Here is a 24081-nt window from a genome sequence, read left to right as displayed (position 1 = left end):
GTTATACGAAAATATTTGTATTTTTCTACTTAAAATAACCTTAGTAATAATAAAAAAAATTTTATTCAAATTTCGTTTTAAATAATTGCTACAATTTGTTCACTACAGTGGACAGCTTGTTTTGCAGTGATCATTACCATCTCCTAAATGGTAAATCTACAACTGACATGTACATACAGATCCCCCAAAATACCTTCATTTCGTCGATTGTGATTGAATTTATTTTGCTACGATTTTGTAACCTGTACCTATTGGATTCAAATGTTAAATGTTCTAGAAATTCCTTGCCAAACATAAACATTTCCAGTGGTGTTTTGGCTTAAAAAGCAGTCCATTTGGGTTCCAATTCACTCTTTTCGGTAGATCTGTATCTACCCACTCCACAATTTTCTCAAACTGACATTTAAAACGAAATGTCTAAAATGACTCACTATGAATAAAATATGGCAGTATAAGAAAAATGTAAGCAATATTATATAATATTTACTATGAAAAATTGTACTAACTTGGAAACAGAAGTAGCAGCCATTTTCCAAATAGCAATGCTTTACTTAGTGATGCTATACAGCCATCTACAATCGACGGTTGAAAGTTCTAATAATATAGAATGAATAAACACAGGAATGGAATTTGTTAAGGCATTTACAGAAGAATAAACAAATTTAAACTTTTGTCTACTAGAGTGCACATGATGCTAGAAAGGGTTAACTAAGCAAACGCTAATGGTTTCTATGCAATAAATGAATTTATCGTAAATAGCAAAAATGCGCCTAAAATTAATACCTGGGAAAACATACTCTTGCGCGCGTACGGGTTCGTTACGAAATGAATGCACAAATCCGATGAAAAATGAACAAAAATTTATTATTATCACAACAAATATGATTAAATTTTCTCAAATAATCATGCAGTATTACAATACATATCTCACAGTAGTTATCTTTTAACTACTCAAACGTCCAATAGAACGTAATTCAAAACAGCTAAAGAAAGCTAATCCGCGAATTCGCTACAATCAACAAGAGCAGTTTTCTAAACAACAACAAACTAAGCAACTACTACGAACTGAGAGGTTTTCCTCTTTTTATAAGATTTTTAAATCGTGTGGGAGAATTTTCTCGTACTTTCTCGAAATCAAAAAGACATATTTATTTATTTAATGTTTAATGCACGCGCTCTTATATTTTCAATTTTCCGGCTTAGCTTTCTTTTAATATTCGTCACGCGCTGCACTGCGCGGGAAATAAAACTATTTAATTTACAATTAAACTAACATTAGCTTTTTAAATATCAAATTCGTAACAATACTATTGTTAATAAATTAATAGTAAACTTTATTGTAATCAGCTATAATGTTTATGATGCTTAAAATAAAGGTACTTACGTATTATCGCAACCAGGTTGGCGCTATTTGTAAGTTTCAGTAAAAAAAGTATGAATACAAAGAAAATGTATATTTATTAATTACAGATAATTTTTAATACAGTTTTTTACATTATTTTGTTTTAAAATATAAAATAGCAATTAAACCCTTCCGGTTTCGAATTTTAATAAGTTGCAGAATTATTTTTTCGGCGGAAATCTTTTGGCTATTGCTTTTGAAAACCGTATTCGCCATAACCATGTACATGTCGACTTATTTTTGCTTAAAAAAACATCCCAGAATTGCACAAAAATGGCATTGCGCACACTCTTGACTTTATCCATGTACACTGCTATTTTCTCATAAATTACAAAAATTTGCACGAAAATGCAGGAAAATTTTGTGAATCTCCACATGCTCTTTTTACAAAACTATGTATAACACGTAGGTTTGCCGTAAGTAGGGTCGCCAAATTTGGCAATTTATGCGAATTTTGGCCTGGTTGCGATAATACGTAAGTACCAAAATAAATCTTATTTTACTTTCGCTGAATATGACAGCAATATTTAAGCTTTCCTCCAAAATTATAAAACATGTATTCCTTTAAGACATTTATAGAGAGGAATACCTCGATACAACGTTCATGAGGTAGTTAAAGTATATCTTGCGTATCTTCCTGTGGACAAACTTTAAATGTAGATTAAAAAATAACGCAAAAGAATGTAAATACATTTTTTACTACAAGAGCTTCTTGTGTAGCCGGAAGAGCCTAAATTAGGTTGTTAGTAAAATAAGAATCATAGTGCTATGCAAATGAAGAAATATAGTGATGTGAAGACTAGAAAATGGGCATGAAATACATAAAAAAACATTTTTGATAACAGAAATTGGTACTTTTTCGTTTCGCCGGCGCAAATCTCGCCAAGCAGACTTTATTGGCGACTTATACAGTACGCGCATAAAAAATGTTAACAAATATTAGTTCTAAGAATTTTTTATTTTAAAGGCATGAACATTTTAATAGCGTTTAAAATTTTGTAAAAAGGCAATAAATAAAGACAGTAAAATTTGTAAAAAGACATTAATTTTAAGAACTTACTATGCTTTCATGGTTCAACATCCCGAGTCGCCGGTTCGTATCATGTGACCCCAAGTGATCTCATCTCACGTAAACTACGCTACAAAAATCCAATTCTCTCAGTAATTATTTACATTAATTTCAAGTTAAATCTCAGTTTGGAATACAAGTTTAAATGCAAGAATTATTTCAATTCGTACGAATAGCTTACTCAGAAATTATGTAAAACTGCAGTGCTTTACTTCTTTAGTGCATTCTCATTAGAATTGATGAATTTAACTCTTGACTTTGCCTTTTCTATATTTTCGCCTTCGGGTGAGCGGTGTGATTTTATCCTAATTGGCGAATGGCCTTAGGGCATAAAATTGAACTATCTGGTAAAACTTCTATGTAATTGTATGCCAATATTGAAAGAGGCAATCAATCTGATAAGAAATGGCTGCGACTTGTTTTGAAAATGTAAAAGATTACCAGCGAGGATATTTCTTTTGGCATCGGTTGTACCATTATTGGCGACTTTATCGCCTGCGCCGGCAAAACGGAAAAGTACCCATAAATTACATACAGGGTGAATAAGAGCAAGTGGGCTAGACTTTGATAGAAAGCAGCTATATGAACAATATTCGTCATAGAATGTATGGTCGGAACGAAAACGATGAGCCGCTAGATGACAGTTGTAAATAAATGGTATGAAAAGGTTCGGTCCTCACACTCAATCATATTTTCCTCCGTATTTTTACAAAATATGAAACAAATAATAAAAACAATTCCAGATTTGGGCTTTCAGATGCCCAAATTCGAGTGGTCAAAGCTGGATGGCTCTAGGTAACGTCGTTTTATCACAATGCGAGAAACATACATACTTTTATGCAAATTCTTCATTATTTAATTTCTTTAAATATAATACAGGGCTGTAATATTTGGTGGCAACAGTTTGAAAAGACACCCGACATTTGAAGTTTGCAATGTTAAATGCCAAAACGAAATTAGTAGCCCTTCTGGCCTAACTCCGTTTGGGCTAATAAAACAAACATTACACATAATTATAATTAACAAGTAATTCTACGACGCAATATTTAAATTTCTTGCAGAAATTCAATCGCAAGATTCACAGAAAGCTTAAAACGCACGTTAATAATACGTGCACTCGAAAAATAAAGTTTTATTTATTTTTAGTCCAAAGGGGCTTTGTCCCTGAAGGACTATTGTTTTCGTTTTGCGATTTTGCGTCGGACTCATAAACGTCGGTTCACTTTTCAAACTGTTGCCACAAAATGTTAGAGTCCTGCATTATATTTGAAGAAATTAAATAATGAAAAATCTGCATAAATGTATGTATATTTCTCGTATTGTGATAAAACAACGGTACATAGAGTCATCGAATTTTGAATAACGTAATAATCCTCCAACGAATATAAGCATGTGGAAGACCAAATTTGAAATTTGTTTTATGATCGATTTCCTATTTTTTAAAACTTTGACGAATTTTTGATTAACAAACTCAAGGATTTCAAAGCGAGCAATGGCAACGTTGTGCAGAAAAAACATTTTTATCTCCAGCGCGTGAGTCTCTGTATCGGAAATTCTAAAGATATGCTCGTTTTAAAACTATTTTGCGATATTGCTGTTGCACTGAATCTTATGGTTTAAGTGCGAGGAGCATGATATTTAATAAAGAAAGATAACACTCAAAACGTTAAAAAAACGCCCCTTTGGACGTAATTTAAAATCTGAAACATTTCAGTTTTTTTTTTTTTTTTTTTTTTTTAAATTTTATTTTGAAATTTATTACAAAAACGTAGACGTTAAAGATTAAAATCTTTTTCTTTTACCGAAACATCTTCACGAGACATAACAAAATTTTTAACGTGCGTCTTTCTAAAACACAGTAAGTTTTAAATCTGTGAGTGAACTAATCCAAAGATGAGTAATACAGCTATAACTTCTTATCTTTGTGTACTAGCGCTCTTTGGTTCTTTAGGGTTCAAGTTTTGTCAAAGCCTTTCAGAAGAGAAAAGCTTTGGGCAGGAGTTCTACAATTATAGGACTTTTAATTCTTCTACGGAGTCAACAACCATAAATTCGGTAGATGACGTGTATCAAACTCTTGTTGGTAATGATTCGGGAAAGCATCTGACCATTCTCTTTGGACTTTATGGAGAAGAATATGAAATTAAATTGACAGTTTTTAACTCTTCAATTTTTACTGCAAGTGCGCTTCTGACGGTAACGGAATCAGTTAAAAAGACTGAAACGCCTTTGGAAGACATTAAAGATTTACAAGTGTATGAAGGCTGTCTGAAGAATGATAACAATTCTTACGTCACTGGTACAGTCATTAATAATGTTTTCTTAGGGGCTGTAATGTTTTCCAACGGTAGTGTTGTATATATGGAACAGATGAAGCATGCAAATCAGAGCAAATCTGAAAATGTCTTCGTCTACAAGGGTGCTGATGTCAAATTTACCAGCTGTTCGAAGAATGAAAATCAATCAGATGAAACTTGTCATGATAGTGGCTATTCTACCTCTCATTTTTGCAAAAGGGAAGGGAAGAAGAAAATAACATGTTTTCAAGGCAAAGCAGATCCAGAAACAAGTGTTTTTTCCAGCCTACATTCGGTCTCAAACGTATCATCAAAGAGGTAAACAATTCTTATATTCGATATCGGGAAAAAGATTCCCTCTTACAAAGTGAAATTAAATATAGTTAGTTATGTTATTCAAGAAACCGTAAAAAATCGCCAAACTATTGTTGATGCCAATGCTGCCAAAAATAATTGCGGCAACCCTAATAATTGCGGCAAGGAAGGAAGCATAATAGTAAATAACTATCTAAGATTGATGTTATAATTTAGATGAAAGGTTAATTTCATATAATACTTTTTTATTATTATAATTTCGGAACAGCTTTAGTATAGCCCACCTTCAAAGTTTGGCGAATTTGGTTTGCCGCCAAGGCACATGAAATACGTTGTTTTGAAAAATGGTTGCCATCCAGATTTTCGACGAAACTCCGTGTTTAAAAAAATGGTAGCCATCTTGATTTCACCAGAAATCGTGGATAATAGAAATAAGTTTATGACTGTTATACACGGTTTTAAGAGAAAGAAATATTAAGAAATGATTAATAAAAATGATTAAGGTTAAAAAGATGTAATTTTAAAAACAATACCGGAAACCTTTAGCTATTTCACCTTTAATAAATAATTTGGTGTGACGTCACAATGTATTCTCCATGCTACGCGTAATTTGTATTTTCTCTTTAAAAAAAATAATGAATTGTTTATTATTGTAAATTAACATCAAATTCTTTAAATTTACATTTCTGAGCTTAGGCGTAACTGAAAATAAGTATAATAAATTGTTTCTATTTAAAATTATCATGATACAGTAAGCGAATTCTACCAGTTATTACAACGATAAAGAACGTCGCAGTCTCTCATACTTGTATTTCATACAGCTTCCATATTTTCAAAGATTTTTAAGCTTTAGCATTTATACAAATAAAAAAAAAGTTTTTTTTTTAATTAATACTCTGGAACATATCAATTTTATCATATTTACAAATTAACGTTTTGCTACGTAACAACATAATCCCGTATATACCAATAAGTAGACAATTTTAATTATTTTCTAAAAATTTTAAACTTCACATTAATGAAAAACAGGTTCTTAAATTTCTAAATCACATTATATTCTCTGTAGGCAGGCATACTAGAATTCTACACATAAATAAATAAAAAATTTAATTTTTCGCAATGAAAGAAAATATTATAAGAAAATAAATACTACAAATTAGGAACACTAAGCAATGCTTCACATACACACACACATACAGTGTCTCACAAAAGTGATGGGACACTTGTGCTTTACAAAAGGAAACTGTAGTAAAATAAATTTAAAAAAATGTAAAAATTTTTTGTGGGTGTGTTTTATACTTAAATTTAGTAACAATTACTACATAACATACATTTTCTCAAAATATTAAAATATCAATTTAATAAAAATACAATTGTTTAGAACGGAGCAAAAAATGGCTCACATAAGTGATGGGACACTTACTTTTCCATCAAATATTTATCCAAACATTTTACTTTATAAAAGGTTTTAATATTTTGTTGGATTTCCTTTTACTTTTAAAACATGATTTAATCTTCTTGGGATGGATTCGACTAATTTTTTTGCGATTTCTGGAGTGATTTTACCCCATTCTTCTTGAAGCACCGATTTTAATAAATTGTCTATCCTGGGTTTTCTCCACACCAAGATTTTACCGTCAGAATCAAATATATTAAATTTACTCTCATCAGCAAATATAACTTCATTCCAGTAATCAGAATTCTTATTTATGTTGAATTTTGCGAAAGCCAGTCTGAGGTTTCTATTCTTTTCACTCACGAAGAATTTTTTCCTAGCTGCTCTACCGTGATATCCAGCAAATCGAATTACTCTTCCAATAGTCTCAGGATTAACAATTACTCCATATAATGCTTGTAAATCAGCAGCAACTTTGGGAGCACTCATTCTTGGATTTTTTTTAATATTTCGAACGATAATTTGGATAGCTTTATTCCATTGGATAGCTTTGATGGTCGGCCAGGTCTTCTTTTATCCTGGATCATATGATTCTTTTTATATCGTTTAATGATATTGAAAACTGTTAAATGACTCAAGTTAACTGTTTCAGAAGTTTCTCTAATAGATTTCCCACGTTCAATATGCAACTTAATAACTAATTTTCGAATTTCAGGCAAAGTTTCTTTTCGTTTAGCATTCACGGCTACACAGAGATAAAAAACACAAAAATTCCAAAATAAACTGGAAAGACATACTGCAGACGATTGCGATAAATTATTGCCAATTGCTTTGAGTAAAAATAAAAACCAAAAAAAATATTTTTATTGCTTACTTCAGACGATTTTTGTTGCATAGTACGTAGTAGTATCTAATGGTGTCCCATCACTTATGTGAGCCATTTTTTGCTCCGTTCTAAACAAATGTATTTTTATTAAATTAATATTTTGAGAAATTGTATGTTATGTAGTAATTGTTACTAAATTTAAGTATAAAACACACCCACAAAAAATTTTTACATGTTTTTTTAATTTATTTTATTACAGTTTCCTTTTGTAAAGCACAAGTGTCCCATCACTTTTGTGAGACACTGTATTACCAAAGAACTCATATTATCAAGTGCGATTACGATTGCAAACACTAAGTATTATAATAATGAGGTAAAAGTTACTTATAGGGTCAAAGTTTACAGTTTTGCTACTGTTGGGTAGATCGTCGGGCTATCGATATATATCGTAAGTCGGAAAGCATTATAAACATATCAAAACCAAAACATTAAAATACAATTTTAATGAAAAATGATGTCTTAAATATAAATCACAATTAAAACAACAATACAAATTTAAAATACACAAACGATATTTTAAACATTGCATATAAAATACGTTACATTACAGCTCGTCATCACACATTATCTCGTTTTCCTTTGTAAACAACGATCCGTATTCGCCCGAAAAACATCAAAGCTCGGTTCCATGTACACATCCATCCATTTCCACCTTAAAAATATCAGAGAATTGCACAACCTCGGCATTTCGCACTACATTGGCTTTGCCCATGTACACATCGATCTATTTTCACTTAAAAAAACATCCTAGAATTGCACAAACTAGGCACCGCGCACAACCTCGGCATAGCGCACTACATTGGCTTTGCCCATGTACACATCGATCTATTTTCACTTAAAAAAACATCCTAGAATTGCACAAACTAAACACCGCGCACAACCTCGGCATAGCGCACTACATTGGCTTTGCCCATGTACACATCGATCTATAGTCACTTAAAAAAACATCCTATAATTGCACAAACTAGGCACCGCGCACAACCTCGGCATTGCGCACTACATTGGCTTTGCCCATGTACACATCGATCGATTTTCACTTAAAAAAACATCCTAGAATTGCACAAACTAGGCACCGCGCACAACCTCGGCATTGCGCACTACATTGGCTTTGCCCATGTACACATCGATCTATTTTCACTTAAAAAAACATCCTAGAACTGCACAAACTAGGCACCGCGCACAACCTCGGCATTGCGCACTACATTGGCTGTGCCCATGTACACATCGATCTATTTTCACTTAAAAAAACATCCTAGAATTGCACAAACTAGGCACCGCGCACAACCTCGGCATTGCGCACTACATTGGCTTTGCCCATGTACACATCGATCTATAGTCACTTAAAAAAACATCCTATAATTGCACAAACTAGGCACCGCGCACAACCTCGGCATTGCGCACTACATTGGCTTTGCCCATGTACACATCGATCTATTTTCACTTAAAAAACATCCTAGAATTGCGCAAACTAGGCACCGCGCACAACCTCGGCATTGCGCACTACATTGGCTGTGCCCATGTACACATCGATCTATTTTCACTTAAAAAAACGTCCTAGAATTGCACAAACTAGGCACCGCGCACAACCTCGGCATTGCGCACTACATTGGCTTAGCCCATGTATATAGCGATCTCTTTTTACTTAAAAATCAGAATTTGAATAAACACTGCATTGCTCATATACTAAGAAATCTTCTTTCACTTAAAAGAAATCGGAGAATTGCAGAAATGCGCGCATAAGCAACTCCATTGATTCGCGTTGGAAAAAAAAAAAAAAAGTTTCTAGAAAAATTGAGCTTACTACAGGCGAATCAAGATCCTAGCCTAATTGATTTCTCAGCCGTACATTTCTTGCAAATACTACCATTCGATGACTTTTTCTGACTAACTAATCAGCATAGTATCTTACATTTTTCACAGAAAACGTTATCCTTCAATAATCGACAATCCATCAAAAATCCTCTAAAAAGTTCATACTTTATTGTTAATTCATACATAAAATATCTGTTCCCAAAATTTTACGCTTGTTTGAAAACTCCCACCTTAAATTTTCCTTTATAATCTCCTAATATTTAATTACAACATCACTAACAGCAGTTTTACAGCAAGCAATAACTAAACGCAAAAATATCACCTCAAGTAGCCAAAAATATATATACAAAATAGTATTCAAGGTATCTGACCGTTAAACAATCACCAATAACAGTGTTATGAATTGTGTATTTAGATATTAATTTTAGTAGAATTCTAATTTAAAATGTTGTATTTCCTCCTGCAACGCAGCGTGAGACTAATTTTAAGAGAAATCTATACCGGAAAAGTAAGAATACAGGGCACGTGCATTAAACTTTGAGTAAACGGATATGTCGGTAATTTGTATTGAAATTGAATAAATGTAACTGACTACTAAATTAGCTGTAACCGTAATTCCATCCTCTTGTTTACATTGCGTTTGGCTAATAGTATGGGTTACCAGATCATATCATTTATCGTCGCTCTTGGTGATATTTTTTTTTTTTGTTTAAAATTCCAGGTGGGCTATACTAAAGCTGTGCCATAATTTCTATGGAAAAGGCTAAACATGACTGAATGGAAGCCTAAGAGTAAATAACTATTTCAGATCATTAATATAATTTATATAAAAATTGCTAAACATAACTGAATGGATGCCTGCGTCGCTAACGCATAATTTCATCTCGTTGGTTGTTCAAACGTAATTTTCTATAATAAATGATGCCTTTTCTTTAAAAATATTCTCGGTAAAGTGCAGAATCGCTCACGTATTTTCTTGTCGCTTTTTACAAGGGTAAAAACAATTGAATTTCTGTCAATTTTCTTTTACTTTTTAAGTGAAAATAGGTCGATGTTTACATAGATAAAGTCAAGGGTGTGCGCAGTGCCATTTTTGTGCAATTCTAGGATTTTTTTTTAAGTGAAAATAAGTCGATGTACGTATGGATACCGAGTATGTGCAATTCTTAAAAACGCGTCAAGCAGTGGGTGATTCTGCACTTTACCCAAAATTCTATTGCCGATTTTTCGTCATGGGCAATTCCCAAATTGTTAAATCCATAGGATTTTAAAAAGGATTTAAAATCAAAAAATAATTTAAAAATTAAACTAGTATGTCAATGGCGTCTAAGAAATATAGAACTATATAAACTTACGCAATATGAAATCAACGCGTACGTTAGATTTGGCTCTTTTGCGCATACATTTTCGCTGCAATTTTTTTACGGCCCTCAAAACCGAATAGTACAGATTCATATACTACTGGTTGGAGGAAACGACGTCGATTAAATTTTGTGAAAAGCAACTTGATTTATCGGATCAAACTCTTATAGATTTGAACAATTGCATGAGCGAATTATGTGTCTTGGATATGGAGAATAAACCAAAGAAGAAGGTAGGTGGACCGGATTGCATTGTGGAAATTGATGAAAGTTTGTTTATTAAGCGTAGAAATAATTGTGGTCGAGTATTACCCGAACAGTGGGTGTTTGGTGGTATATGTAGAGAAACAAAAGCTTCGTTTGTTGTCGCTGTTCCTAATAGAACTGGCTCTACCCTTCTTAAAAAAATTATTGAAAACATTGCACATGGTAGCACAATTTATTTTTAGAGTTGGAAAGGTTACCAAACAAATAGAATAGAAAAAGAAGGATTCCTGCATGCTAAACTTAATCATAAATGCAATTTTATTGTGTGTGTGTATTGAGAATACGGCAAAGCACACTAGGGCTATCTGCCTAAGGGGAGGGATGCCTTTCGTGGAGGACTTTCTAAGGGAAACTGGCTCGTATACGCGTTACACATGGGGAAAGCCACGAAAACGCCCATGCAGCCAGCCCGTTCGCGGGATTCGAACCTCGGACCGAACTACCAGTGTTCAGCGATTTTACCGCTCGGCCGCTGGTGGGCCCCAATTTTATTGATCCTGATTCAGGAGTTCATACACAAACACTTGAGAGAATGTAAGGCAGTGCTAAATGGAGGAACAAGAGACATAGGGGAACAGCGGAACATTATTTAGAATCTTATTTAGCAGAGTTCATATGGCGATAGCATCAGGTCAAAGAAAATACAGATTGTTTTGAATCTGTGTTAAACTCTATATCGGCCTATTTTCCACCAAAATCCGATTGACTACTTTGATTTTAAACAAAGTGTTTTGATTTTTGAAAGTGTTTTGATTTTAAATAAAGCGTTTTAATTTATGATTTGTCGCAAAAATTTTAGGTGTAGATTGGCGACACTTAAAAACCGCCAAATCTGCAGCTGCGGTGTCGTTAATACGTAAGTACCAAAATGGGTAAATTAGTTTTTAGTTTTAGCTAAATATGCATTAATTTGGTGCAATTCATTTCGTTAAATTTATAAATCTTATAATTCATTAAAATGTATCAAATCTTAAATTTGGAAATTTTAAAGTGACAAAGTCAAAAAAATAATTGAACAATTTTTCTTAAAATGAAATTTTATGTAGCGTTTTATACGTTTACAGCTTATTGAAACTCCAGTGAACAAACTTCAGTCAACTTACTAAGGCTCTAATGAACATTTAATTACTTTAAAAACGTAGATTATTTTAGCACTTTTACATTAGCATCATGCCTTTAGAAAGACTTCCTTGTACACCGCGAAAAGCAGCTAAATATTGCTATCGGTCGAGAGTAAAAGTCACCATAGATTTTGCTTTTTTTATCAGAAACAGGGACATTCGAAAAAATAAATAAATGTTTGAATTCGTCCTTTCACACTGTGAAATGATACGTATTACAAAGACTGAATTAAAACCTAGCACGTCCTCGTTTGAGACGTTCTTGATACTTGATATTCCGTCGTAAATCTCCTTAGGTTCGTCTGGAATTTTACCATTGGCCTGGTAAGGTCATTCCATAGGTCGCTTGCCACGTAAATTCTGGTTTATTTGCCCCGACCTCTTTCCATCGTTATAAGCCTTTCTCGAATCTTTAAGGCCCACCAGCGGCCGAGCGGTAACGCCACTGAACACTGGTAATTCGGTCCGAGGTCCGAATCCCTCGAACGGGCTGGCTGCATGGGTGTTTCCGTGGTTTTCCTTACGTGTAACGTGTATACGAGGCACTTTCCCTTAAAACGTCATCCACGAAGGCATCCCTTCCTTAAGGCAGATAGCCCTCGAGTGCTTCGCCGTAATCTAATATACCAATATACCATCGAATCTTTAACTTTCGAACAGCCGCTTAAGTCTCCTTTAAATTTTAAGAATCGTTTTAAGAGCAGCTTAGAATGTGAATTCATTTTAACAGTCATTGTGAAAACTAGAATGTATCCAGAACATGATGGTTAACTTATATCAATGCACTCTTATAGAATAAACTAGGTTCTATTCTTCAATAAACGGAATTAAATTATTAATACGTTCCCAATTAATAATATTAGCTGTATTTGCGATCCTTCTAAAAGCTACAGCAAAAAATTGGGCCACTTAAGAAGGGAAACGGTGTTGTTTTAAAGCTTCTAGAAGTTCACTTACGTTTTGCTAAAGATGCTTATGTCTAGCTTTTGACTCAGTGCTCCAGTGCCTATATTTTTATACGAGAAACGTTTATACTTGTCATAAAAAATATATATACAAGTCTTTTGATCCCCGTATTACAAAAATTTAATGGGATATTTCTTTTCAAAATCTGAAATTTTTGCTGCCATTTTCAACTGGCCACGACGGAACGATTAATGTAAGTAGAAGAACTCTACATATGAGAAACCCGGGGAAATCAATTCAGATATAGTGCAGCAAAGAATGCTTAGAATTTCATACGTCGTGCATAGAAGTCGTGTAGAGTTTACCCAAAATTTTTATACTGTATTTTTGTGCACAACATAGTTACTGATTTAAAAAAACCGGCAAAGGCACTCTTTTATATCGCGTTTTATATAGTATTTATACCCCAAATAAATTAAAACGTGTTCGTGGTATCGAATTCTTTTCTTTGGACTATTTTTTCTTGGGATATTTTATCCTGGGCTGCTTGGTCGTAGGTTATGATGCCCAGACATATTTTCTTTGAACTTTCTGTCTTGGGCAATTTTTACTTCCTTGTACGAAGTAAAAAGGAAGTATTGTAATCGCGAAAAGTTTCAGGCAGCATATTTCAACGAAAATATCCATTTTGACCGCTATCGAATGCAATTTAACGATGTTTTTGCGTGATATCTGTACGTAAGGACAGAATAAAAGACTCTTTTCCTCCAAAAAAAAAAACTAAAAAACTGCTTTAAAATGAATTCTGAAGAGAATTTTTCATGGCTTCTATACGAATGTATGTACGTACGTGCGTACGTACGTATCTCGCATAACTCAAAAACGAGTAGCCTGAGGACGTCGAAATTTTGTATATAGGATTGCTATAACATGTAGATGTGCACCTCTTATTTTGGTTGCAATCCGCCGCGCCAAATGTATATAAATATATTTATAATTATATCCACTCTGTTACCCGGCTCAGTGATATCAGTTTCTGTACTCTTATATATTTGTAAATTGTAAATTTTTTGCTTTAAAAATGATTGAATTATGTTGTTTTTATCTTCCGTTTAAGGGCTTTATGCTTTTAGTAAATCTGTATGCAATATTTTTAGAATTGTCAACAATTTTAAAATTGTTTAAGTGCCGCTAAGCCTAATTTGATGGCGGCCGTTGCTCTTGTTTACATTTGAAACAGCTGAGTAGCGGATTTGTTGCCAATCTAGAGAAACTTAGCTTCGCAACAACAAAGATAACGCCTTCATTTATTATTTAAATTATGTTTAATCCTTTCTGGAATTTTTTCGAGGATATAAGCGTTTAAGATTTACTTCGTAATTTTTAATACAGATATTTTGAGTTTTTATGTGTTTTTTCCTTGTCGCGAAGTGAAAACTGAATTAATTGAATGAGAAATACTCAATCGTCTGTGAAAAAATGTTTCTTTTTTGTTTTGATTGCTTAATTTCTTTTATACTTAGTTCTAGCTTTATTATAGTATTGGAATAGAACATGTGGCAACGATTAGATAATTCTTTAAATGATATACATTTTCTGAGAAGAAATTCTGAGTTATAATATGAACGAAATATAATACTGTTAAGTAAACCTAGCGCCAGAGTGTCGCTATGGTAAACAAAGTGAATTTTAAAGAATGCATTTATTCTATTGTGGTTTATGGGCTGTCCGCAAAGTAGGTTTAATTCAATCTACATAAGTTTAAATAAAATGCAAGAAAAATGCGTATAATTTAATATTCCGTACAAGGAAGTCATGTGGTGTGCACATCAGATTTTTTTCATTTCCGAAAGCGGGTAAAGCGTTAGTACTTATCCGAAGTGCATCCGTGAATATAGTTTCTACATAAATTAGTATTAAAATTATGAGTTCAATTATAAATAATTTCTGATGACGGCCAAGTCAAATGTTTGAGACATGTACGCGGGTCTTCGCATAACGTATTTTAAGATGTTCCTTTCTGAGCCACTGTCATATATTGCAGAGGGGAAAGATAGCAATATAATTAAAATTATTCGCAGTTATGTAGCAAATTATCATAAACAGTAGGTGCAGTAGTTCCATCTGTCTAAAGAAAGCTCGCAGAACAAAAGGGAATTTGCCGGTTAAGCAAAAAAAGGAAAAGTTCGAATTTTGATATAATTTCCAAAAGGAAAGATACATACAAGCATAAAAGGTCCAAGAAAGATGGAAAATGTCAAAGAATTTAACAAAGGTTCATGGACAAGAACATCTAAGTTAGAAGAAGTTACGACCACTAGGGCTATCTGCCTAAGAGGAGGGATGCCTTCGTGGAGGAATTTCTAAGGGAAACTGGCTCGTATACACGTTATACAGGGGGAAAACCAAGAAAACGCCCATGCAGCCAGCCCGTTCGCGGGATTCGAACCTCGGACCGAACTACCAGTGTTTAGCGACTTTACCGCTCGGCCGCTGGTGGGCCCAACTCAGCTTGAAGAAGCACAACAAAAGGTGAGAAAGGCCCGGGAAACTACAATCCCGGAAAGAACGCAACGGTGTTGGAAGACTTGGATAGCTGCACCAAAATCGACAATGGAAATGAACACTTGACAATGAAGAAGTGCGGTGAAAATTAAAAATATCCTGCGAAATGAAAGAAAGATGGAGGTCAGCCAGGATGGTGGAAGCTAGCCGTGGCAAAAACATTTTCCTAAAATTAGTTCCGTAGCTGCAGAGAACTTTCAAGGACCTCGAAAATCGATGAGGATCAGATACCTCGATCGATGAGGATCGATGAGGATCGAGGATCGAGAAAATCGATGAGGATCAGAAAGAGGTGATGCCTGAAGATGACCGGTATGTGATCACCATACCTGGCAATGGTTCAGATGAACACGATATTTTTCCCAACATGGAAGAAATTTGTGGACAGGAGCATGAAGTACGACCAGAAAATAAAACATGAGTAGAAATTTGATTTAGTTGAAGTATTATGTTATGTTTAATTGCACAAACTTCCGAGTATGCCGAGTATGTTCTTTCCCAGAATGAGCGAAAACTCGCTTAAGATCTATGCAGTTTTAAATAATTTTAACTTAGATTTACACAGATAGTAACCCTACAATTAAATGTATATTTTAAAACTTTTATTAAAAACAACACACCTGGAAATTGTAATTAAACTTATTTAATATTTCTTCACTGCGTCCATCCCATGGAAAGCAAGAAACAGGTATTCAGCAAAAGTCCGATACTTCATATAGGTAGATGATAATTTTGTTTTCTTCTCGACATGTAGTAATGTACAAGAGTGTTTTTCACTTTACTTCAACTGAGGATTTAAGTTCTTAAAATCTTCTTCTCTTAGTAAGTTCATCTGGTTCCTAAAAAATCCTTTTTTTTTCCTTTGTTAAAACCCACCATGTTGCATTAGTCGAACATCTGTAAATAGTTAGAAAAATTTGGCGCCACTTAAAACAAATAAATAAATAAATAAATACATAACATTAAAAAAAAAATCTGAAATGTTTCAGATTTTAAATTACGTCCAAAGGGGCGTTTTTTAACATTTTGTGTGTTACCTTTCTTTATTAAATATCATGTTCCTCGCACTTAAACCATAAGATCCAGTGCAACAGCAATATCGCAAAATAGTTTTAAAACGAGCATATCTTTAGAATTTCCGATACAGAGACTCACGCGCTGGAGATAAAAATGTTTTTTCTGCACAACGTTGCCATTGCTCGCTTTGAAATCCTTGAGTTTGTTAATCAAAAATTCGTCAAAGTATTAAAAAATAGGAAATCGATCATAAAACAAATTTCAAATTTCAAATTTGGTCTTCCACATGCTCATATTCGTTGGAGGATTACGTTATTCAAAATTCGATGACTCTATGTACCGTTGTTTTATCACAATACGAGAAGTATACATACATTGATGCAGATTTTTCATTATTTAATTTCTTCAAATATAATGCAGGACTCTAACATTTTGTGGCAACAGTTTGAAAAGTGAACCGACATTTATGAGTCCGACGCAAAATACCAAAACGAAACTAATAGTCCTTCGGGACTCAAGTCCCTTTGGACTAATAAATTACGCATATTTGCATTACTTTTGTTAATGTTATACTGGAGTCTCAAACCATGAATCCATTTATATTTCTTTTGTTTAAATCGTGCAAGTGGCGGCGTTTTAAATTTGTAGCCAGAAGCTTCGCAATTTGTTAAATCCAGCCTTTAAAAAAAGTGTTATTTAAATCCATCTAAGGAGTTCTTTCCCAGAATGAGCGAAAACTCGCTTAAGATCTATGCAGTTTTAAATAATTTTAACTTAGATTTACACAGATAGTAACCCTACAATTAAATGTATATTTTAAAACTTTTATTAAAAACAACACACCTGGAAATTGTAATTAAACTTATTTAATATTTCTTCACTGCGTCCATCCCATGGAAAGCAAGAAACAGGTATTCAGCAAAAGTCCGATACTTCATATAGGTAGATGATAATTTTGTTTTCTTCTCGACATGTAGTAATGTACAAGAGTGTTTTTTACAACATTACCCGAGAACGTTTGAAATTCGTTTTCTTCAAAGCAACGTATTTATTTTTAAATTGGTATTTAAAACATTACCCGAGGTTCATGAAATCTTATGTTCTACAGTAGGAAAAAGAGAAACAAAAAAGTGAAAAACATTCTCCATCTAATCTTAATATATGTGTTTATTCAGAGCTCCTTCTAAATTTTGAAAAATAATTCATTTTGATTGAACAGCTTAACGTGATTTACAAGACTAAAATTAGAATGGAACTTATCAGAGAACAGCATTTATATTTGAGGGTACTACATTAAAATATTAAAATGGCTCTTCAGTATGCATTTTATGAGAAGAAAATATTTTTTCAATATACATTTTGAATTTTAAGTTTTTCGTGTTGTTGAGTTTAATGGTGATTCACATTTCATAAACCTGGCAAAGGCAGTTTGAAAGTCATCTCATTTCTTTAACAAGGTTCCAATGCAATATCCAGTACAGATGCCAATGATATATACAGAGAGTAGTTGGAATACATGCCCGTCTATTGCTTTTCGAATGGCAATACGTTTCCTGACGCGAGGGTTAACATAATGAGTGCGAAAATCATTTGCAAGATTTCCTTCATGTCCTGTTGGCAATAGGTCAGAATTAGGTTGCTGCAGGGAAGCACCGTCAGAAAGATCCGTCTTATTTTGTTCTACGTTCTCTTTTAATTTTCTTTCTATATTTTCATTGCCTAACGCGCTTACACGGAGAATATCATCGGTCTTACCAAAGGTTTCATTTTCTATGCATTGATTAATATGCAATTCACAGTTTTCAGCATCTACAACGGCCACTTCTTCTGATTCAATATAGCCAGATCCAGGATATGAATTTTCCAGTTCTCCTCCATAGGTAACTTTTTCATCAAAGTCCGGTACTTCATTGCAGATTTCACGTCTGGTATCTTCTTTAATCGTTGTAAATGCGCTTTCTTCAAAACATTCGTTCTTGTCCTTTGGAGGAATTTGACTGTTTGCAGAGAAGTCAGCTTCAGCATATTCTGTCCATAGATCTATTAAATTAATGTCATCCAGTCCGTTCATATTTCTAATGTTGACGCTGCTCATGCTTATATCGACATGCGCGAATGGATTCATACATTGAATACATTTATCTTCATCTGAAACTGGATGCTCCGGGTATCGCCTGTCAAATGCTTCTCTACTAAAGTTTCTTGTACTACTATCATTTGCATCATCATAAAGTAAATCAATTAGTTTTTCACTCTCGTCGATTTTCCTTTCGTTCACCAAAAGTATTTTCTCAGAACAGTCTGCACTTTTATTAACAGTAGAAGTTTCAAGAGAGATACATCTTTCTTGACTATTTACGTCGCATCCAATCCAAAAGTCAAAAGGTTCAATATATCTTCTTAGTTTAATCATAATGTTACTTTTTACATCAGAATATATTTTTTCATTCTGTTTCAAATAGTACGCAATAATTTCATTACTTCTATCATTTGCACAAAATAATACAAAAATAATTGTCACAATAAAGAATACAACCATGCAACTTGCCTGCAATCCATGATAGTTAAATGCAAAGACCACAATCGCAGTTGGTATCAAGATAGAAAACGTGAAAAATATTTTACGCGTCAGTCCACGCATTATGTACTGCAATCGCCGTTTTGCAGCTCACTCACACCACCTAACAGTAGTTTTCAATTATGAAATCGCTTTTCTATAAAGCTTTAAATTAGTAAACTTAAATCACTTTCTGAAAGCAGTTCACTCCAGAAACGAACTAAAGCTTTATTCGAAGTGAATTGTTGAGGTTAGATTTCTAACAGTATTGGTCTCCTTGTTACGTAATAAGACTGTTAATTGTTTAGAAACAGATTTCCTTAACAATGTAAGAGGTTATCAGAAACTGCATGAAATAAATTCGGTTATCTGTTGTGGCCTTTAATGCTTTATAAAAGAACAATAAGATTGCATTTGTAAGATTTGCATTTGTAAGATTGCATTTTTACACTGAAACTTTCAATCCTGAATTACATTTGAAATAATACCTGTGACCGAGAAATTTAATGTTACAGAGATTATGGGATTATGGGATTATTCAGTTATGGCAAAGCACACGAGGGCTATCTGCCTAAAGGGAGGGATGCCTTTCGTGGAGGACTTTCTAGGGGAAACTGGCTCGTATACACGTTACACATGGGGAAAACCACGAAAACGCCCATGCAGCCAGCCCGTTCGCGGGATTCGAGTCTCAGACCGAACTACCAGTGTTCAGCGTCTTTACCGCTCGGCCGCTGGTGGGCCCTACAGAGATTATGAAATTTTAATTTAGGAGTTAGGAGTGTAAACCCATTTCACATTCACTGATTTAGTAGTTTATAAAAGTTTTCCAAGGCAAGTAAAAAATTCTCTAATACAAAAAATAATAATTTTTTTTTAAATAAATTTTAAGGAATCAGACTGTATTTTTTACTCTTTCGTTCAATTGTAACTCTTAGTTCATAAAGCATTTGCAGTCTTTGCGTTTATACAAAACTTTCTTTTCATTGAATAAGTTCCTTTTCTGTCTTTTTAGACGCCCGTTATAGGTAGCCTTGCATTTTTTTAAACTCTTCGAACTTAGTCTCTCCCCATGCACACACACCATTCTCGGCCCTTTTTCTTTGCGGACTTTGTATTCCGGATATTGACTGTGTGTCCGCCGCATTTTTAGATGGCCCTCCGCCGTTCACACTTGATGATTCCCCCAAAACATCTCCAAGTAGTGGCATTTCAGCTGGCTCATAATACAGCTTTATCTTTTCAGCGTTGACTTTGGGTATTTCACGTTGACTTGATTCAGTATTATTATTTTTGACTTTATTTGTTGCGAGTAAACCAAAATATTGTCAATTATTTCATAATGTGCAGCTCTGTTTTTAATACCCTTCATATCATGGTGGTCGGGATCCTTCAAATATGAGTAAATATTTTTAAATTCCAGCTTTTTGAGTAGTTCTGAAGTAACTGTTTCTCGAGAATCTAAATTTTACGTTAGTATTGCACATTTCACTTCGTTCCCCTCATTATCTAGTTTATTAACATTTTCGTCAATATTTGCTTCCCCGGCAGTATGTTTAAATATTAAATTATATTTTTATTATATTATTGCAATTTAAGGGCCCATCGTGTGATTCTGGATGATAAATTCTTCCCGGAATACAAACGAATGACGGCTGCGTGGTTTTTATTCACATGAACTTTCCAAAATACACTCGAAATTTTGGTACCACCAAAATGACTGCTAAAGTTCTCTCACAGTAGTGGCATAATTTCTTTGAGTCGGGCTAAGTGTCTTGCTAAAATATGCAACCGGCTGTCCATCTTACATAAACACTGCTCCAACCATAAAATCCAATGCATCTGCGGAGATTTCTATTTTGCCACCTGCTTCCGAATGCCGTGTTTGCTTCCAGTGGCTCATATGAGCAAAATCCTTGATGAAAGTCTTATAATACTTCCTCAATAATTACTTATACACTTCTTCAATAATTTGAAATGGCAACTTTTTAAATTAGTTTCAGTAGTAATATGATAAAGAGCTGCATAAATGGACTAATAAATTTATGCCAAATTGATGGTAACTTCATAACCTTTTTTTTAGCTACCACGGCATAATTCACCAACAGAAATTTAGGCAGTAAAAGATTAAATACAAAAGAAATAATGGACCTAGCAATCAAAATTATTAATTCCATTCGAGAAAGGTGTTGCAAACGACATCTCTTCCAGTTGCGATTTGATGAAGGGCAGTCAGAATTTTTATTGCGTACCGATGTAAGGTGTCCCGAGGAGAAGTAAAGTTCTGAAGCAGTTTCGTGATTTATTAAATGAAATAAAACATTTTCTCAAAGTCGATGAAAAACGTGCAAATTTATAAATTATCAAAAATGATAAATATCAAGAATGTGCAAATTTAAATGATGAAACTTGGCTCAATGATTTACCATCTCTTACAGATTTCATTTCTAAGTTACATAATATCAAATTAGAATTGAAAAATCTGATGTGTACACCACATGACTTCCTTGTACGAAATATTAAATTATACGCATTTTTTCTTGAATTTCATTTAAATTGATTGGATTGAATAAAATCTACTTTGTCGACAGCGCATAAACCACAATAGAATAAATGCACTCTTTAAAATTCACTATATTTGTTTACTATAACGACACTCTGAATGCACAAAATTTATATCATTTGAAGAATTATCGTTGCCACATGTTCTATTCAAATACTATAATAAAGCTAAAACGATGTATGAAAGAAATTAAGCAAACAAAACAGAAAAGAAACAGTTTTTCACAGACGATTTAGTATTTCTCATTCAATTAATTTAGCTCTCACTTCGCGACAAGGCAAAAATACATAAACTCAAAATATCTGCATTAAAAATTAAAGTAAATCTTAAACACTTATTTCCTCGAAAAAATTCCAGAAAGGATTAAGCATGATTTAATTCGCAATAATAAATGAAGGCGTTATTTTTGTGTTGCGAGGCTTAGTCTCTCTAGATTGGCAACAAATCTACAATTCTGCTGTTTCAAATGTAAGCAAATATGTCCGCCATGTTATTTAAAACTTAACCGCACTCAAACAGCTTTTAAATTGTTGATAATTGTACAAATATTGCTTCCAGAATTACGAAAGGCATAAAAACCTTAACCGGAAGATAAAAACAACATAATTCAATCATTTTTAAAGCAAAAAATGGACAATTTGCAAACATATAAGAGTAAAGAAACTGAGATCACTGAGCCGGGTAACAGACTGGATATATATATATACAAATATATTTATATACGTTTGGCGCTGCCGATTGCAACCAAAATACGAGGTGCACATCTACATGTTATAGCAGTCCTATATACAAGATTTTAACGTTCTGAGGCTACTCGTTTTTGAGTTATGCGAGATACGTACGTACATACGTTCGTACAGACGCGACGAAACATTCTCTTCAGAATTCATTTTAAAGCAGTTTTATAATTTTTTTGGAGGAAAGGTGTCTTTTATTCTGTCCTTACGCACAGATATCACGCAAAAACATCGTTAAATTGCATTCGATAGCGGTCAAAATGGATATTTTCGTTGAAATATACTGCCTGAAACTTTTCGCGATTACAATACTTCCTTTTGACTTCGTACAAGGAAGTAAAAAGAGTAATACTTGAAATCATCACTAGCACTAATCCATACAAAACAAAATTTATTATGCTAATAACCAGCAAAATACATACAAAACATCAAAACTGCAATTTTAACATTGAAAAATACGCTGAAGAAATTAAAAAGTTGATCGAAGACTTAGTGGTCAGATTTCATGATTTTGAAAAAATTTCAATTATTGTGAAGTGCTGTCACTTTTTTTAATGTAAAGATTAATATTCCTATAAAGAAGAAAAACTACCAAATTTTATTTTCTCTCCATAGCAAACAAAGACCTCGTTTTCACATCCGAAATTCTACATGCACTATTGAACTTGTAGCAGATGCTAGCTACTTGGTAAACAACCATGAAAATGATGTGAAAGGTGCTCTCAGGGAAATGTTGATCATCATTTTACAGGCCAATCGGATTCTCCGCGAAGTCGATTTTGATAACGATGGATTCCCGGACAATTTTTCTTTACAGATCGGACACGTAGAAGTTCAGAAAGCTTCTAAAACTTCCTCGCTTACGGATGGTATCCTGAATGAAATGAATGTAGACATGGACTCATTTCGAAAACGACCTCAAGATTACTGCTTATCTGTGATGTTCTACAGTGGGAAAACATCGACAAATGTTATTTCTGTGGCATATGGAGGTAATATTAATTATTTTTGTTAAAAATATGTGTAATGTTTTAAGTTATACATATAAGTTTTATATGTATTATAAGAGGTGGTTCTAAAATTTTTTCTGATATATGAAACACTTTTCCCTCAACCAGTCGCCACATTCGCTCAGCCAATCGAAAGGAAATTTCAGATATTATTGTTTGAAGGTATCCGTTCGGGATTGTGATGAATTTGTGGGGTAATCGTCGGCAGGTAGAGCTTCTGTCTCCATATAATGATTAGTACATTTATGAGGTTGCGTAATATTTACTGCATTTATGAACACAAAAACATATTTATTACAATTACGAGAAGATCTTTATATATATACTAGCGTCTAGCCTTCGTTCGACTTTTAAATGTACCGGAAAAGTGCCTAAAGGGAACACCAAACGTTAAATTTAAAAACTGCGCAGAATTATACTCTGCAGAACAACTTCATCCAAAACAAAAAACAAAACAAAAAAAGAATTTTTTTTAAATTTATTACATATAACAAAATTACAATGAAATAAGCAATATCCCTTTATACAAATATTAATTATCCTAATAAATAAATTAACCAACTTCCAGTTGCTTTCTCTCGACAAACGTATAGTATCCAAGAGAAACATTAAATTCAAAAACTGCACAGAATAATCACCCTCATTTTTCCAAGTGGCAACCGTGCTGATTTTCAACAGTCGGCAGTCCAGTATACAAAGCATTGAATGAAACACTGCTGCCAAAACCACATTTCTAAAAGAATGAAATAATTCAAAATGATGCAATTTCATTAAATAAGATAAAATAAAAAAAAATCTCA

The 24081-nt window shown here is 33.5% G+C and overlaps 1 protein-coding gene across 1 annotated transcript in view; it reads left to right on the top strand.

Annotated features, from left to right (window-relative positions):
• Positions 1 to 4359: 4359 nt before the first annotated feature.
• LOC118186283 (disintegrin and metalloproteinase domain-containing protein 10 homolog) overlaps positions 4360 to 24081 on the top strand; it is a 77217-nt gene continuing 57495 nt past the window's right edge. Inside the window, exons 1-2 of the mRNA XM_085827454.1 lie at positions 4360 to 5086; positions 22887 to 23263. Of these exons, the coding sequence (XP_085683580.1) occupies positions 4365 to 5086; positions 22887 to 23263 (1099 nt within the window). The 5' untranslated portion in view covers positions 4360 to 4364. The remainder of the gene's footprint in view (positions 5087 to 22886; positions 23264 to 24081) is intronic.

The sequence above is a fragment of the Stegodyphus dumicola genome, chromosome 12 (genome assembly GCF_044657685.1).
Source record: "Stegodyphus dumicola isolate Sdum_Otavi_A_Nest chromosome 12, ASM4465768v1".
NCBI lineage: Eukaryota > Metazoa > Arthropoda > Arachnida > Araneae > Eresidae > Stegodyphus > Stegodyphus dumicola.
Note: the sequence above shows the minus strand (reverse complement) of the source record. Positions and strands in the feature narration are given on the sequence as shown.